Source organism: Phyllopteryx taeniolatus, chromosome 9 (assembly GCF_024500385.1).
Source record: "Phyllopteryx taeniolatus isolate TA_2022b chromosome 9, UOR_Ptae_1.2, whole genome shotgun sequence".
NCBI classification, from domain to species: Eukaryota; Metazoa; Chordata; class Actinopteri; order Syngnathiformes; family Syngnathidae; genus Phyllopteryx; species Phyllopteryx taeniolatus.
In genome coordinates, this window is record NC_084510.1 from 31571615 (window position 1) to 31586767 (window position 15153).

Below are 15153 nucleotides of genomic sequence, written 5' to 3' on the forward strand. Positions count from 1 at the left end.
GTCACGTGGAACGGAAAAGAACAATTGGACCGTTTCTTTCATCGATCACATTTCGAGTTCGTTCGCATGGACGACGTCGGTATTTTTTCTGGGCTCCGATTGGTCGGTCCCAGCAAAACTCGAAGCGCTTGCGCACATTTGAGTGGAATGAAACTTCATGGCTCGGAAATTGAAGAGTTGTTAACAAGCCTGCCAAATCTGAAAATCGGCAGTGTTCCTTCATTACCCGCAGCAACTCGTCTGAGCCGCCCCAACAACAAACAAAAAACAAAAACAAAAACACTCCGCCGGCTGGAAAACCACCGGCCGGTTGCGGCGAGGCTTTTCCACACTGCGACAACGAGGCGCTCTAAACGGACTACGTCGCACGCGGTCACTCTCACAGGCGCAGACACGCACGCGCTCTTGCCCACCTTTCCCTGTGTGATGTGCGTCCACTCACGGCCGACAATGAGGCACTCTAAAGTGGTCAGATGCCTTTTAGGGTGTAGGCGCAGCATACGACAACCGTTGAAGTTCTTCTATGGCGGGGGCGACTCGAGCCGGACCGCGAGGTGTGCGACGCGGCACCGTTTTGCTGGTGAGAAACTGTTTCAAGCGGTAGCTCCCAAAGTGTCTCAAGTGCACGAAAGAAAGAATCTCTTGACTTTCTCTTTGTCTTTACTGCCAGCTAGCGTCACAGTGACCGCGCGTTAGCATGGAAATCATCTCACGGGCTAAATGCTAACGCGTTTGTTCGTCGACTACGAACGAAACGCCAAGCGCGGTGTAGCGCGTCGCGCTCGTCCGACATTCTTCGCGTTTCACAGCGCAGACGAACAAAGGCGCGCTTGTGCTGCGCGTCGTCCGATTGAAAGCTGCTGACTCGGGTTAGTCGGCCGTCACGCGCGAGCCCTCGCCGCACGCGCCCCCGCGTCACATGCCGCCGATCAAGCCGTCAGCCGCCGCATTGGAGACGCGTGACAAAGAGCGACACGCACGCTCGGCCGTCCGAGCGTCTCGGAGGCCGCGTTGCCACGGTTACCTGGAAAAAGACACTAACTTGACTGATTACTCGGCGTTAAAAGCAACTAAGTTGCATTCCAAACAGTGTCGGGAAGATGACAATTCCAAGTTACGCTGTTGGAAAGGGAGTCACAGTGGAACCCTTCCAAAGACTTTCTCAAACTAATATCGCTCGTTACGTTGGAAGGTTGACTTGGAACGAACGCGTCGACGGGACCGTCGGATGTTTCCTTGAAAGAAGCGCATTCCGAGCATACGGAGCATTATTTTGGACTTGAGCGCACAGTTCTCTTTACACAAATCAGACACTGATAACCAAACACGTCGACATGGAAATCCATCCTCCAAAATGTTTGTTGCTTTATATGAGCACGAAAACATGACACCATGTCGGCCTAATGACAAATGTGCACAATTTCGACGATATTGCTCTATTTGACAAATCAGACACGTGAACGGTCCATGAAAAAGTCAAGAAAGTGTTCAGGAATCAATGTTCCTTCGTGGGTTCAAAAGCGGAACGATGAGTCGAAGCTTTTCCAAATCTCAGATAACAGAGTTGGCAAGTTGAGGTCATATTGGGGGGAAATCGGTCACGTTTGCCGCTGCGGCAGAATGGCACACGACCAAGGAGAGCCGATCGCGAGCGTCGGCTTTACGAGGAGGAAGAGACGGGGAAAAAAATGCAACTGAAATTGTAACCATGAAAAGTTCCAGAAGTCCCATTTTCTCCCAGGAATGTCATGGATGACGGCGACAAATGATGTCATCTCATGATATGCGCCGCGCTACTGGACGAGATTACAGCGACTTAGTTGATCAAAGCGATGATCGTCAACAAGGTCGTCATTTGAAGAAGCGGCAGCTCATCCGTCCGAACGCATTTGACGGCTTCTCGCCCGACGTATCGTGGACGGCGACTGGCGCCTCGCCGTTGATCATGCGGCCCACAGCGAAGGTGCAGAAAATATTCAAAATGCGCAGAAATGCACGCCTTCACTGTCGCCACACTATGTTTGTTATTTTCCTTGAGTCTTAGTCCAAGGCGTATTGACTCTTCTTCTTCTTTTCCTTCGGGCTTGTCCCTTTAGCGCGTCGTCCCGCCTCCTCCTCTGCGACACCGACTGCCCTCACGACATCCGTCAAGCTTCCCTTTGCTCTTCCTCTCGCTCTCTTGTTGCCTGCCAACGCCGTCCTCATACATAAAAGCTGTATTTGATTGTTGTTACCGTTTTATTTACACATTAAGAATAGAGTTTTTCTGGCGTGTTGAGCGCGCCATGCGTCGCGGGTTACTTGTTCATTGCGAAATCGTCACGGAGGTAAGGACTCGCGATACTTAGCCGAAATAACATTACCGATGAAAAGCGAGAGCAAACAACTCGGTGCGGAGTCTAGCGCTCAACTCGTGTGCCGGTTGACGGAAGTAAGCGCTTCTCCTCCCCCGGCGATCGCCCGCAGCTTTGCGAATGAAATTCACTGGCAGCCTCGCCGGCGAACGTGGATATTTCACGTCAAAAAAGGCCGTCAATGGCGGTGAACGTCTTCAACTGCCGCGTCATCTTGCCGCCGGGAACCAAAACGTTTTCTCCCTCTTCGCATCAAAATGACCATGGTGGGTTGCCTTCATGGACCCCCGTACAATGGGAAAGGAACAATACGCAGCGTTGCTATTGTCTGTCTGTTTATCAGTTAAGAGTCTTGAGAGAAGTTTACTTGAGAACGGTGTGCTCGTTTACACTGTTAAGTCGCTCGTTTCCGGTGGCTTCGACTCGACTAACATTTCGGCGGATGACGATTCTGTAACCCGATTAGCAAGCGACGGCTGCGGTTCAGCTCGTGCTCTTTTTGTACTGCGGATAAGCGATATATATTCCCGCCACTTGGCAGCTGCTGAAAGTAATCGGAAAAAGTTACTTGTAATCTACCTTTGCTACTTTGGAAAACAAGTTACTTGAAAGCTGAAGTCATTGGTAAAGCAAGTTCCTTTTTCAAGGTAACCGCGGCAACACGGTGACGTAATGAGCCAATGTTCCTCAAAAAAGAGAGTTCGAGCTGCACATTTTGTTCGAGGTTAGGAAAAGTCTGTCATGCGATGTCTCAAACAAAAGTGTACGCGGTGTTGTGGAAGCGCGCAGCCGATCGTTCCGCTAGCCGTCCGTTGGAAACCAAGACGAAGACGCGCGGTGCATTTGAAACAAGCGCGGCCTCCTTCAAGCATGCCGTGGAAAAGGCCACAGCAATGGACAGAACACGACAATAAGAAACGACCACGCCAGGCGGGTTGGTTGACACTTGAAAAACAAGTTCAAGCTGTGCGCAAGAGATCGCGCCCACCGAAGGCGGCGGCGAACATTGGGGAGCTCAAGACGAACTGAACGTCAAATGTTGGGAAGCGTGTGCGTCGGCGCACTCGGAAAAGCCCCGCGGGCAAACGTTTCGAGAGTGCCGATGAGACGCAAGAGGGCGAGGAAGGGGGGCGGGGCGCACGCCACATTTAAAGGGACGGCTCATTTGCATGCGTCAGACTTTTGGATTGATTACGCTTCATAACAGAAAAGGGTCATTTTGACATTGTCTTCAATTCTGTTTTTATGAGCATATTTGACAATATAACGCCACCTGTCGTTTTTAGAAACAAGATCGCTGGGCGACCCGCGGGAGGAGAAGCGCCACACAAAGTGGACGGATGAAGGTTGAAAACAACGCGGGTGTCTTTTGGGGCGCTGCAACACTTTCATTGCATTTGCATTGACTTGGTTTTGAGATACGAGTTATTAGAGGTAACTCACAGATGTCAAGGCACTGCTGTGGTTGACCGGACGTGAATCAAAATGGCCCCCGGTTGTGGCCGCATCGTTTCAGGTGGCCGGTGAAAGCTAAATGTGTGCAAACACCAAAAGCGTGAAAAAGGCGGGGCCCCAAAAATAAAAGAAAATACATCGGAGAGGGGTCCGGGGGGGGGGCCGAGAAGCGGCAAACGGCAGCAGAGGCTAACGTTAGCGGCTCCTTTTGTCACGCGAGAGGTCTGATGCGACGAATAAATCCATCGCTCGCATCGTTGGCCAACTTTGAACTTCCTCTCGCGCTCGCTCGTCGGGAAGCGTTGCGCATTTCTGCAGAGTGGCTCTCGCTCGTCTCGCCTTGAATTGGATCGAAGCGACCTTTGCGATGTGCTTTCACCGAACGATCGATGCTATCTTAACATTTGTGACATTCGCTTTTAAAAGGGACGACGACATCACACAAAATGTCTTCCGAACGTTACAAAATGGCCATCGCAAACTTTTATTGAAAAACAAACAAATCCAAAAGCCGGCGGGAACGAACGCGGTCGCCATGACGACGCGATTGCCGCGCGTGCGTGTGCGTACGTGCGCGTTACAGTCCCAGCAGCGTTCTGGCTTCTTGACTTTGTTGTTGGAGAGTTTGGCTGGCGTAGCGCTGCAACAGCTCCATCTTCCTCCTGCGCACCAGAGCCTCCTCCACCTGACACACACACACCTCGAATGTGAGTCCACACGCACACGAGACGTGCGCGCGTGCGTGCGCGTTACCTCTTTCTGCGAGGGAACGGGCGTGTGCGTGAAGAAGGCCACGCCCCCTTCCTCCTCCTCCAGGTTGTCCTCCACGCAGTCGTCGTCCTCATCGGGCTGCACACGGCACACAAAAAGTAAAACCGCACACACGGCGCGGCATTAGCGGCGCTCGACGTCACGTGACTCGAGAATTCTTCCGAAGCTCAGAACGGGTTAAAAGGAGAGCCGACCTCCCGGTTGTCCACACTGTAGATGCCGGGCTCGTCTTCTTCCTCTTGCCGAACTTCAACTCCAGAAGGAAAACATTCGCGATCCGTCCTCCATTTGTGTACCGCCTCAGACACGGCTGCACACGGGCACACGGGCACGGGGGCGCGTTTCAGAGCCGTGGTGAATGACGACGGGGTGTTCAAAAGGAAACAAAACCTCCACCTCGCTTCTCGTGCTGCATCTCCAGAGGAACGAGGACGCCGTCGTCTTCGTCTCGGTAGCCGTAGTACTCGGCGTCCACGTCCTTCATCAGCTCGCCGCGAGTCTTGCGCAGCTCGGGGGCGGCTGGCCGGCGACACGCGCCACACAACACGCGAGAAAAAGACACGATGGGCACACACACACAAACCAGACATACATTAAAAAAAGACCCCCACGCGCCCAAAAAGCGTGCGCGGCGGTACGTGACGCGACGCGACCTTCCCGTACGTGGCGCGCGGCAGCGGTCGTCAACCGGGCCGACGTTTTCCGATTGTCGCCGACTCGCGGGCGCTTTTGCAGGAGTGAAAAAGGATACAGAAAAGAAACAGATCCAAGCTGTCGTTTATTGACGATTCCGATTACGGATGATCTTGTCAGAATTGTTGGAATCCAATGACGGAATATGCCGCAATAAGCGTTCTCAGCATCGGTTTTTTCCAGGCCAATTTTCGCGGGAGTGCATTTCTATCGGCCGACGGCTCATCGTAGCCAGAACGCAATTTGACTCGTGGTCGGCAAAGTCATTTCTTTCAGTTTTCAGCCTCGGGTTCCGGTTGGGCGCCTCACTCGTCACAACGTTTGTCAAAATCAGGTTGAGGTCAGATCCACTCGGGTCATTCCACCGGACAGGCGTCCTGGGCTTTCTGCTTACAAACACAATTTGTCGCTAATCCACACCGAGCCGGTCGTCTAGTCGGAGTTGCCCTAACTTCGGGGATGAAAAACACTCGACGAATACCAAAGAATCCAAGCGTTCGTTCTTGTGCCGAGCGACCGCGTGCGTTTTCTTACGCCGCTGCGCCAACCGGTTCATCGCGCGCCGTTCGGAACCCTCAAACACGGACGACGCTACCGCCGCGGACCCCCCGGCATTTGTATCGCCTGTCCGCTGCCCACAGTTGACAACCACCGGCGCCGAGCGCGCGTGTGCATGCGTGCGTACGTACGTTCTTTCTCAAAGAGTTCTCGGACGCCGGGCAGATCTCTGGCCGCCCCAAAGTATTTGTAGCCCCGGTTCCCGGGAACCTCCCGCCCCTCGTGGTCCAGCATCCTGGGCCCGAAGCGCTGAGGCGGAGGGAGAGACACGCACACAATTCTCGTGATGAGCGACGGGCAGGCGCGGCAGGGCGGGCACGTGCCAACCGACCTTGTAGTCCGAGCCTCCCAGTTCCCGTATGCGATATTCCCAGTGGCGCTTTTCCCTCAGCAGCTTGTTGATCTCGTCGTTCAGATCTCGAATCTTGAACTCGCCCAGGCCCGCTGCGTACGCGCAAACAGAGGGGACAGGTCAAGACGGGCGGGCGGGCATCACGCTGCGTCTGCTTCAACTCACCATTTTGGATCTGAGCCACTTTTTTGGAAATCTCACTGATGATCTGAAGCGCACACACACACACACACACACGTTTTCAGTGGATGACATCAACACGTCAGTATGTTGCGTGTTGATATGCAAACAAGCAACCTGTCTCCTCCACTTCTCAGCTTTAGGAAGGTCGTTGCACTCAGATGCCAGGAAGGGTCGACGCTCCTGTGTGCACCCACACGCACACACGCACACACACAGTCAAATTCTCCTCAAGAGTAAAATAAGTCAAGTGCAGGAAAGGTGCGAGTGAATTGTGACCTTGACTTTTCCTTCCTCCAGCTGAGCTTGTCGGAATCGAGCCAAGGCCGTCCTGAAAATAGAAGAAAAACACCAACAACAACACATCTTACAAGTGCATCACCCGACTGACACGACACGTGCGACACATGCGTGTCGTGTGCCGTGTGTGTGTGTGTGTGTATACTCACATGGCCTTCTCAGCATTTCGAGCCTGCGGGAAGACAAAAGTTTCAGTTGTGTCAACAATTAACTTTTTTTCCCAGTCATTGACGACCAACAATATTTTGATTTGCTGACCATGGAGCCCAGACATGACAAAAACATCTTTCCATTGTGGTCACAATATAGGTTTGACACACAAAATGCTCATTTGTGGCCATGAAATAGAAATTATTAATATGAATATGATCCCTGTACAATTGGGCAAACAAATGGAACGCACCTTCTCTAAAAAGGTTCATCTGAGCACATTGAAGCAAAAGTGCGCTTCGTTTACCGACCCAGACGTCCAATACATATACATATATATACACACATATATATATATATATATATATATATATATATATATATATATATATGTGTGTGTGTGTGTGTGTGTCATATGACGCATACCGCCTCATTCCACTCTTTCTGGACCTTTGCTAGATTTTTGAATCTTCTGTATGCTAATCCGCTGAAGCTCACGGTCATCTGTTTTGCCAGTGCATCTTCTCCTGCTCGTCCGCTGCGGACGACCGGTTAGCACATCCGCCTCGCAGTTCTGAGCACCCGTGTTCAAATTCTCCCCGGGCCTGCGTGGCTTTTCTCCGGGCACTCCGATTTCCTCCCACATCCCAAAAACATGCGTGCTAGGTTCATTGAGGCCTCTAAATTGCCCGTAGATGTGAATGGTTGTTTGTTTCTATGTGCCCTGTGATTGGCTGGCGACCGGTTCAGGGCGTACCCCGCCTCTCGCCCGAAGACGGCTGGGATAGGCTCCAGCACGCCCGCGACCCGCGTGAGGAGAAGCACGATAGAAAATGGATGGATGGAGATGAGAGAGAGAGAGAGAGAGAGAGAGAGAGAGAGAGAGAGAGAAGAAAGTGGATTTGGATTTGCTCCCACGTGGCGTCATGTCGGGGGGTTCATGACGCAGACGCGAAGAACCGTGTCACCTGTACCAGAAAATGCGCACCACGCTCGGCTGATAAGTGTGAGGATTTAACATCTGCTGAGCGACTGAGTTGCGGCAAGGCCTCCGACAAGCCGGACAAACGCTTTGCCTTCAACACTTCAACTCTGTGAAAGCTTCGGCTCATAATTGAGACAACAAAAGCTTTTACGACGCTACTAGCGCTAACTCGTCACTGCTGCAGTCGATATAGTCGAAACAACGCTATGCTAGCTGGTTAGCGAGTGGTTCACATATTATTTCATTGAAATGTGTATAAGTGAAGACTAGATGTAGCTCTTACCATCGCTGCTGTGTAATTGTAGAAGTTATCGACGGGCTAAATGACCAACTAATCGTCTTGTGGATGAAAAGGTCGAAAACACAGGAAATGCCTGACAACAACTTCCACTACTTCCGGCTTCGACTCCTGGTCCTCAGATCATTGCCCCCTATAGGAGGTAAATAGAATGCAGCGTCGCGACTTCACGGCACGAGTGTGAAAATTGATTTCATAACATTCGGATTTCATTCGGACACGAACGGAAAAAAATGCACAACGTAACCAATAATTGAAGCAGTCAGACGTTCCTCCTCCACTTTATTGCCGCCACCGACAAATGACATTTTGCAGCCATGTGGCATCTTGTACAAAAATAACATTTGTTCAACTTGATGGTTTTCACTGAATGTAAAAAACAGAATATTTTATTTGGTGGCCGACCGGTTAGAGCGTCAGCCTCACGGTTCTGAGGACCGGGGTTCAATCCCCGGCCCCGCCCGTGTGGAGTTTGCATGTTCTCCCCCGCGCCTGTGTGGCTTTTCTGCGGGCACTCCGCTTTCCTCCCACATCCCCAAAAACATGCATTAATTGGGCGACTCTAAATTGCCCGTAGGTGCGACTGTGAGTGGGAATGGTTGTTTGTATGTGCCCTGCGATTGGCTGGCAACCGGTTCAGGGCGTACCCCGCCTCCTGCCCGATGATAGCGGGGAGAGGCTCTGGCACGCCCGCGACCCGCGTGAGGAGAAGTGCGACAGAAAACGGATGGATGAATATTTTATTAGCATTTGACAGCAGGACAAAGCAACTTGGAAACAGAAAAGAATTTGCCATATTGCAGAATTTTGAGTCTGTGCTGTCATTTTTTTCGGGGTGGGATTCCGAGCCTAAAACCAAACTGTTAAAACAAATCCAAAAATAACTGTGTACATGACTGTATGTTTGAGTTTAAGATTACAGAACGTCTTTATCAGAGTACGGTAGAGGTAAATAGGAGTGTGCAGAAGGTTAGTCCGGGGAGGTTCCTCAAGCTTTCAAATGTTGAAATCATTCAATTGTTACTAATCAAAGCCTCCCAACAGTTTGTTCTTGTAGAGTCCCCGTTTCCTCCAGCTGGCCTGAGACGGCGGGCGCTAGGCCTCCTGGTCCGCGGGGCACTCCCTGGCCAGGTGGCCCGTCTTGCCGCAGTTGTAGCAGGAGACTTCGGACGCTCGCTCGCAGTTCGTGGCCACGTGGCCCATCTCGCCGCACCTGGTGCGTACAAAAAGCAAAAAGCAGTCAGTACGGGGGGGGGGGCGACCGATTCGTGGGCTGGCTGATACGAAGCCCACGAATTCTCAGTTTGACATTCAAAGAAACAAAAAATCTGCAAAACATTTGCAGATTTTCGTCTCTGTTGTAAAGTTAAAAGAAATAGTCAAGAGCCAAAAGTTGCACAAGTCAAATGTTCCGCCTGCAATTGATACCGTGCCAGAAGATGTCTTTTCTCAGCATCACGGTACGCTTTCTACTCGCTACCGAGACACAAACTCCATTGCCGCCACTTCAGCAGAAATCTGTCATTTGGTTCTAAATGCATTCAAAACGTTTGAAGAACACACAAGAATATAGTGCTGGATTGTTGAGACATATGGAGCTTAAGCAGCATTTTCACCGGTTGAATTTTCCCACTTTTGTGGGCGGGGCTAAAACACAGCGAATAGCTTCGAGCGCGAGTTCCCTCCGCCGCTATTTAAGTACAAAGTGCCGTGGTTACGCGTTAGGCGGGCCTCGCTACGGAAGCCGACGACGGCCACAGCCCGAAAACGCTCCCCGAACTTGATACGAGCGAGCGAGCGGGCGGCGCCGAGCGTCTTAACTTCCTGCGAGCGCGCCGCTGTCGTTCGGCGACAACGAGGATAAGTTGACTGGTGTGCTTATGTCGAAGTTGAGCCTCCTGCCGTGGCGGAATCCCCTCAGCGGCTTTGATTCCTTTCGGCGCATCCGTCAGACACGCCCGCGGCGTCCGACAGGCGGCCCTTTTGAAAGCCGCTGCGATTTCCTTAGCCATTTGTTCACATGACTCTTCTCCGTGGTCTGTCCAATTTACATGCCACTTCCATTTGTAAAAATAACAGCAGACGTTTGCAAAGACCAATCGCGTCGATTTGGGAGAATATGAGACCGATCATATTTGGACACCCGCGGTTTCCCCCCAAATCGTAGTTTGTTCGTTTGGGGTTGCACTTTTTGATGGCAACTTCTCCCGGCGACTTCTTCAGACTCCTTTTCGAAGCGACGGTTTCAGTTTGGGATATTTGCATTGTCGAATGCTTTTCTATTGCATGTTTGGGAAAGGAAGACAAAAAGATCTGCGTTTGATTGAAGGTTGTTTCGCTAACCTGAAGCTTGTGCGAATAATTCAAGTGCGAAATAAAGCTGAGGAAAAGCGCCGGAGCGGCCCGATTAGCGCGCGCGGGACGTCCCACCTGTAGCACTTGGCCTTGCTGCATCCCTTCTGAACGTGGCCGAAGCCGCCGCACGAGTAGCACTTCTGCTCGTGGCCGTGCCGGCACTCTCGGGCCACGTGACCCGCCTCGCCGCAGTTGTAGCACAGCGGCTCGCGCTCCTTCTTGGGGTCCTGGCACTCGCGCGAGATGTGGCCCACGCGCCCGCAGTTGTAGCACGCTGACGACAACAAGACAACAAGACAACATGACAACAACTCCTTTCACGCGATGGCGACGCCGGCTGCCGGACCTTCCGGAACACAACCACCGGCGACCATCATGATGATCAACTCGAGCGTTTGTTCATTTGTTTATTTATTTGTTTTTCTTTTCTTTGATCTGATCATTTGGGAGAGATGTTCAAGAAAGGTCACCGCTGGTGTAGTGGTACACACGCCTGACTTTGGTGCGGGCAGCGTGGGTTCAGTGAGGGTGCGAATGTGAGTGCGAATGGTCGTCCGTGTCTATATGTGCCCTGCGACGGACCGGCGACCGGTTCGGGGCGTAGTCCGCCTTTCGCCCGAAGTCAGCTGGGATAGGCTCCGGCGTCCCGCGACCCTGACCGGGATAAGCGCTCTTGAAAATGGATGGATGGATGTTCAAGAAAGCCACAAATGCCAGGAATGTGTTCTAGGTCCCCTCAAAAAGGCCAACAGTTTTTGGTTTGAATGCAAATCAAGGAATGAAGCGTGTCCTGCGTGTGTGCGCGTGTGCGTCCTCACCGTCTTCTGCCCTTTCACAGTCTCGGGCCAAATGTCCTCGCTCGCCGCAGCGATAGCAAAACACATCTGAAACACAAACGAACGTGCGAGTGAGGACGTGGCAACGCGTACATGACAACGTCGACTGCCAGCCAGTTCCCAGTATCGCTGGCAGCCATTTTGGAGCGTTAGGTGTCTAACGCGTTCGCCTTTTCCTCGCTCGTACGAGCCGGGATTTCCCGCCTAATCTCGATCTTCGACTCAAAAGCCGCGCCGATCGACTGGCATCCGTCAGCTGAATTTCATACACGGGCAGAGCCAGAAACTCTCCCACGCCTCCGCGTTGAAAAACATTCCCGACGAATGTATTCGAATAGGGCGGAAAACGCTCGGATTCCCGTCGACCGATAGAAACGACCGCGCGGACGTGACAAGATACACGGACACGAAATGAAACAACGAACTCGACAAAGCGAAGACCGGCGCGCGCGGCCGGGTTACCTCTGGGGCTGGGGCGCCCCCTGCCGCCCTGTCCCCTGGTCGCGTCGGGACAGTTCTTGATCCAGTGTCCCGCTCGACCGCAGCCGAAGCACTCCACGCCGCTCATTTCGCCGTCTTCGTCGTCGTCCTCTGCCGCCGCCTCGTCCCGACAAGACCTGAGGCGCTCATCGCAGACATGAAAAAGAACATCGCGGCAAGTCATAAACAAGCCGGACATCATCAGGATGCGCATCACGCTTACGTCATCGCACACGTGCCGCAAAGACAGCTCGTCAAAAGGGATTTTTACAGACTGGACCTAGATACTTCCCGAAAAATCCCATTGTGGCGACGAGGGAGTCAGGACTGAGTGAAGGATTCCAAACACAGTGACTGCAGCAGGCTTTTGCATTCAAATCAAGCACAAAGCTTTGCCTTAATCAAGTCTCTTTAGCTTCATGCTAACACACCGTGCAAAATGCCAGGGATGCGCTAACAAAACTAGCATGGCTGCCACAGTATTATAACGCTTTAAGCAGCGACATCACAAAAGAAACGGGGAGGCGGCCGCACCGGGAGGAGGAGCACAGTGCCCACTGAACTGAAGCAAAAAAGGTGGCAACAATTGTTCACATTCTATTTCATTCTGTCATTTGTGATTGCAACGATTCATCAACAACTAAGCGATTATCAGATGATGTGAAAATGATTTTTGACAATCAATGGTTTAGAGACCTTGTGAAACTTAAGTTCAAATAGTCCAATCCTTAGAATTCCAGCCTTTCAGCAGTAAATAAGTTTATTACAAAAACAAACTGATTATCAAAAAAACAAAGCCATTTGGAAAGATCCACATTTACTTTGGAATACAATGGTCGCCGATTTTCAGACGTTATGGACCAAACCAGCATCTGAATCATAATCTGTTTGTGCACTTCCTGCGAGCTCGATTTAAAAGAATCTACTGTTTTTCAATAAAGGGATGGAAATTGTTGTAGTTTTTAAAATCTGATTTCTCGATTTCATTGTAACATCGTCACGAGGCTCCCTCCAGTGGCATGAACGCGAACACAACTTGGAAAAGAAGCGCACGCACAAAGGAGGAACTCTTTGGGCACTAAAATGCATTTGTGCTCGTCATCGTGGAAAAGGAAAATTAAGCAATGCGAGAAAAATCCGAGATATCCCCAAAAGTCATGAGCATCTTGACAAAACTCCATTTGGGACACTACAACTCAGAAATAGATCACTTGAGAATTTTCCACAATTGCCAACAATTGGGGACAGTTGCCGGTAATCGATTTGGAAAAGGAAATTCACTGGGCCGCGTCTTTGTCGTTCCTGATCCAACTTCTAACATGTTCTGTCAACAAACGACATTCACAATCAAGTGACAATAATAAAAGATGTCCAATGAGAAAAGCGGCGGTCGAAGCCTCCTTCTCCTCCTCACGCCGCTTCCAGGCCGCCCCGAAGAGGAGGCCTGCCTGCGGCTCGCCGCGGCCCGGTGGCCGCTTAGCCACCGAGCACGCTAACATGCTAGCATGTTAGCCCGCTTGCAATGATAATGGCGGGAGTTTCACGGCGAGCGCTTTGGCCCACGGAAAGAGAACTCACCTCGCAGACAAAGTGCCCCAAAGCGTCCGTCCGAATGGCGTGAAAAGTCTTGCGTTGTCTTGCGTCGTGTCGCGCTCCTGCTCTTCTGCACACGGCACGCAAGCACCGCGCACATGTCAACGCACCAGCACTGACGCATTCACGGCCAGTGGGAAATCGCAACATTAGCACGTTGACCTTCCCGACCGTGACGTCATTGAAGTGCGCCTCGGCTGTTTTGAAGGCTGTCAAGACGTCATATTGGCGCCTTGATATCCGAGTTGAATTCATTGCATGACCACGCGCGTATCTCAAAGCAAATTCAGCTAATCCGTTCCACCCAACCCCCAAAAATACAATTGCAGCACAAACACGAGTGTACCTAATGTATTGTCTTCCTCCTCCTCCTGCCGGGGGCTGGCAAAGCAGCTTCAGAGGCGCATTTGTCTTTTCTGGGAGTCACTGGAAGTGGGAGGCTCTCTTTTTTGGGAGTAAGTGCTCGTCTTATTTGCAGTTTCAGTTGTCTTTGTTTTCCCATCTACGGTTTCATGCATAACAGATGTCAAAATGAGTATGTGACCTGCTTTGCGTTTGACATCCATCCGCTTTGTCAATTGAATGCAAAAGCCTCTGAACAGCAAAACCGCTTACAAACGACAGGTTTTCAAATTGCTCAGTGTGACGTACTTTTGTCAATGAATATTCAAGGTACCTCCCACTCAACTCAGCTAAACAGCAACATGGCATTTGTGAGTTTTAAGCTACTCAGTCTATAACCTTTGCATACGTTGTGTTGTACAAAAATAATTCCAACTGGGAATGGGGGGGGGGGGAACAAAACAAAACAAAACCAAAAAAACCATAAATGAACCAGCCAGGGTGACTTGCGGAGAGGACGGAGCAAATGAAGTGAATGCGGGGTCAGCGCGTATAAAAACCGCCGCCATCAAACTCTCACAAGTTTGTCACAGTTGTTCATTTAAATACTTGTTTGAAGGTATATTTAAAAAAGTTTTGTTTAAGCCTGTCCTCTTCCTGTCAGCCATTTTAGAAATGGCGTCGTCGTTGGATGGCAGTCGCAAGCGGACCGATTTTCAAAAGGTCGCAAAATGTGGCTGGGGATGACAGCCCGCTCAAAAAGTGGGTGTCCAGGATCAAAGACGAAGAACATGAGCCTGCTTTGAGTGACAGGCAAAAGGAGCTCATCAGTCGATCTTTACTTATATAGCACTTTTCTTACATGCTTTACATGACTTAAAATACCCCCCCCGTCCACAGGGACAGATACCAGGAGAAACGGCATACCCGAGAGAGGCCGGCCGCGAAGCATCCGGGTGAGGAAAGGCCATCTCAAGGAGCCCTCTGCACCGGGGCCAGAGCGCAGAGCGCACGCCGCTGGCGCACAAAGTACCCACACGCGCAGCAGCCGCGGACCCCGTGAGACCAAACCGCCACCGCGTCAAGCAACTGATCTGGCACCTTGGCATTATTACCTGCAAAAGCTTATGACCCGAATTTGACGAGGCTGGCGTTCATGCCCTTGTTCATCGACGGTGGTGGGCAAAGGGAGATTATATTTTATCATAAAATCCACACTTTTTTCCACTTGATTTCTTTGTGTACCGTATATTGCCTATTGCAATAAAGCGAGAGGAAAAGGGGGCTTATCACATTTTGACTTCCACTCATAATTTGCTGATTAAATGAGTTGTCACTTGTTTGATAGGTTGCTCAATTCATTGATTGGTTATTTAGTCATCTGATTTGTTGGCTGCTCGGTTTAGCAGGCAGGTCAATTGAGCTCGGGCTTTACCACTGTTTGTTACGAC

General features: G+C 51.1%; 2 protein-coding genes across 3 annotated transcripts; both read right to left on the reverse strand.

Annotated features, from left to right (window-relative positions):
* Window positions 1-4279: 4279 nt before the first annotated feature.
* Window positions 4280-8214, reverse strand: isy1 (ISY1 splicing factor homolog). Its single transcript, XM_061785548.1, has 11 exons — window positions 8082-8214; window positions 6813-6835; window positions 6643-6694; window positions 6481-6546; window positions 6349-6391; window positions 6163-6275; window positions 5963-6080; window positions 4977-5099; window positions 4775-4890; window positions 4563-4658; window positions 4280-4494 (listed from the first exon to the last, which is right to left on the reverse strand). The coding sequence occupies exons 1-11, from the start codon at window positions 8082-8084 to the stop codon at window positions 4387-4389; spliced, it is 861 nt and encodes a 286-aa protein (XP_061641532.1). The 5' UTR covers window positions 8085-8214; the 3' UTR covers window positions 4280-4386.
* A 135-nt stretch (window positions 8215-8349) lies between these two features.
* On the reverse strand, window positions 8350-13504 carry cnbpb (CCHC-type zinc finger, nucleic acid binding protein b). Of its 2 annotated transcripts, none has more exons than XM_061785549.1 (5): window positions 13346-13504; window positions 11750-11912; window positions 11270-11335; window positions 10527-10725; window positions 8350-9309 (listed from the first exon to the last, which is right to left on the reverse strand). In XM_061785549.1, exons 2-5 carry the CDS (start codon window positions 11853-11855, stop codon window positions 9192-9194), a joined length of 489 nt encoding a protein of 162 aa, XP_061641533.1. In that variant the 5' UTR covers window positions 11856-11912; window positions 13346-13504; the 3' UTR covers window positions 8350-9191. The 2 variants fall into 2 exon arrangements, with proteins under 2 accessions (XP_061641533.1, XP_061641534.1); XM_061785550.1 differs by having other exon boundaries at window positions 11750-11904; window positions 13346-13485.
* Window positions 13505-15153: the final 1649 nt, after the last annotated feature.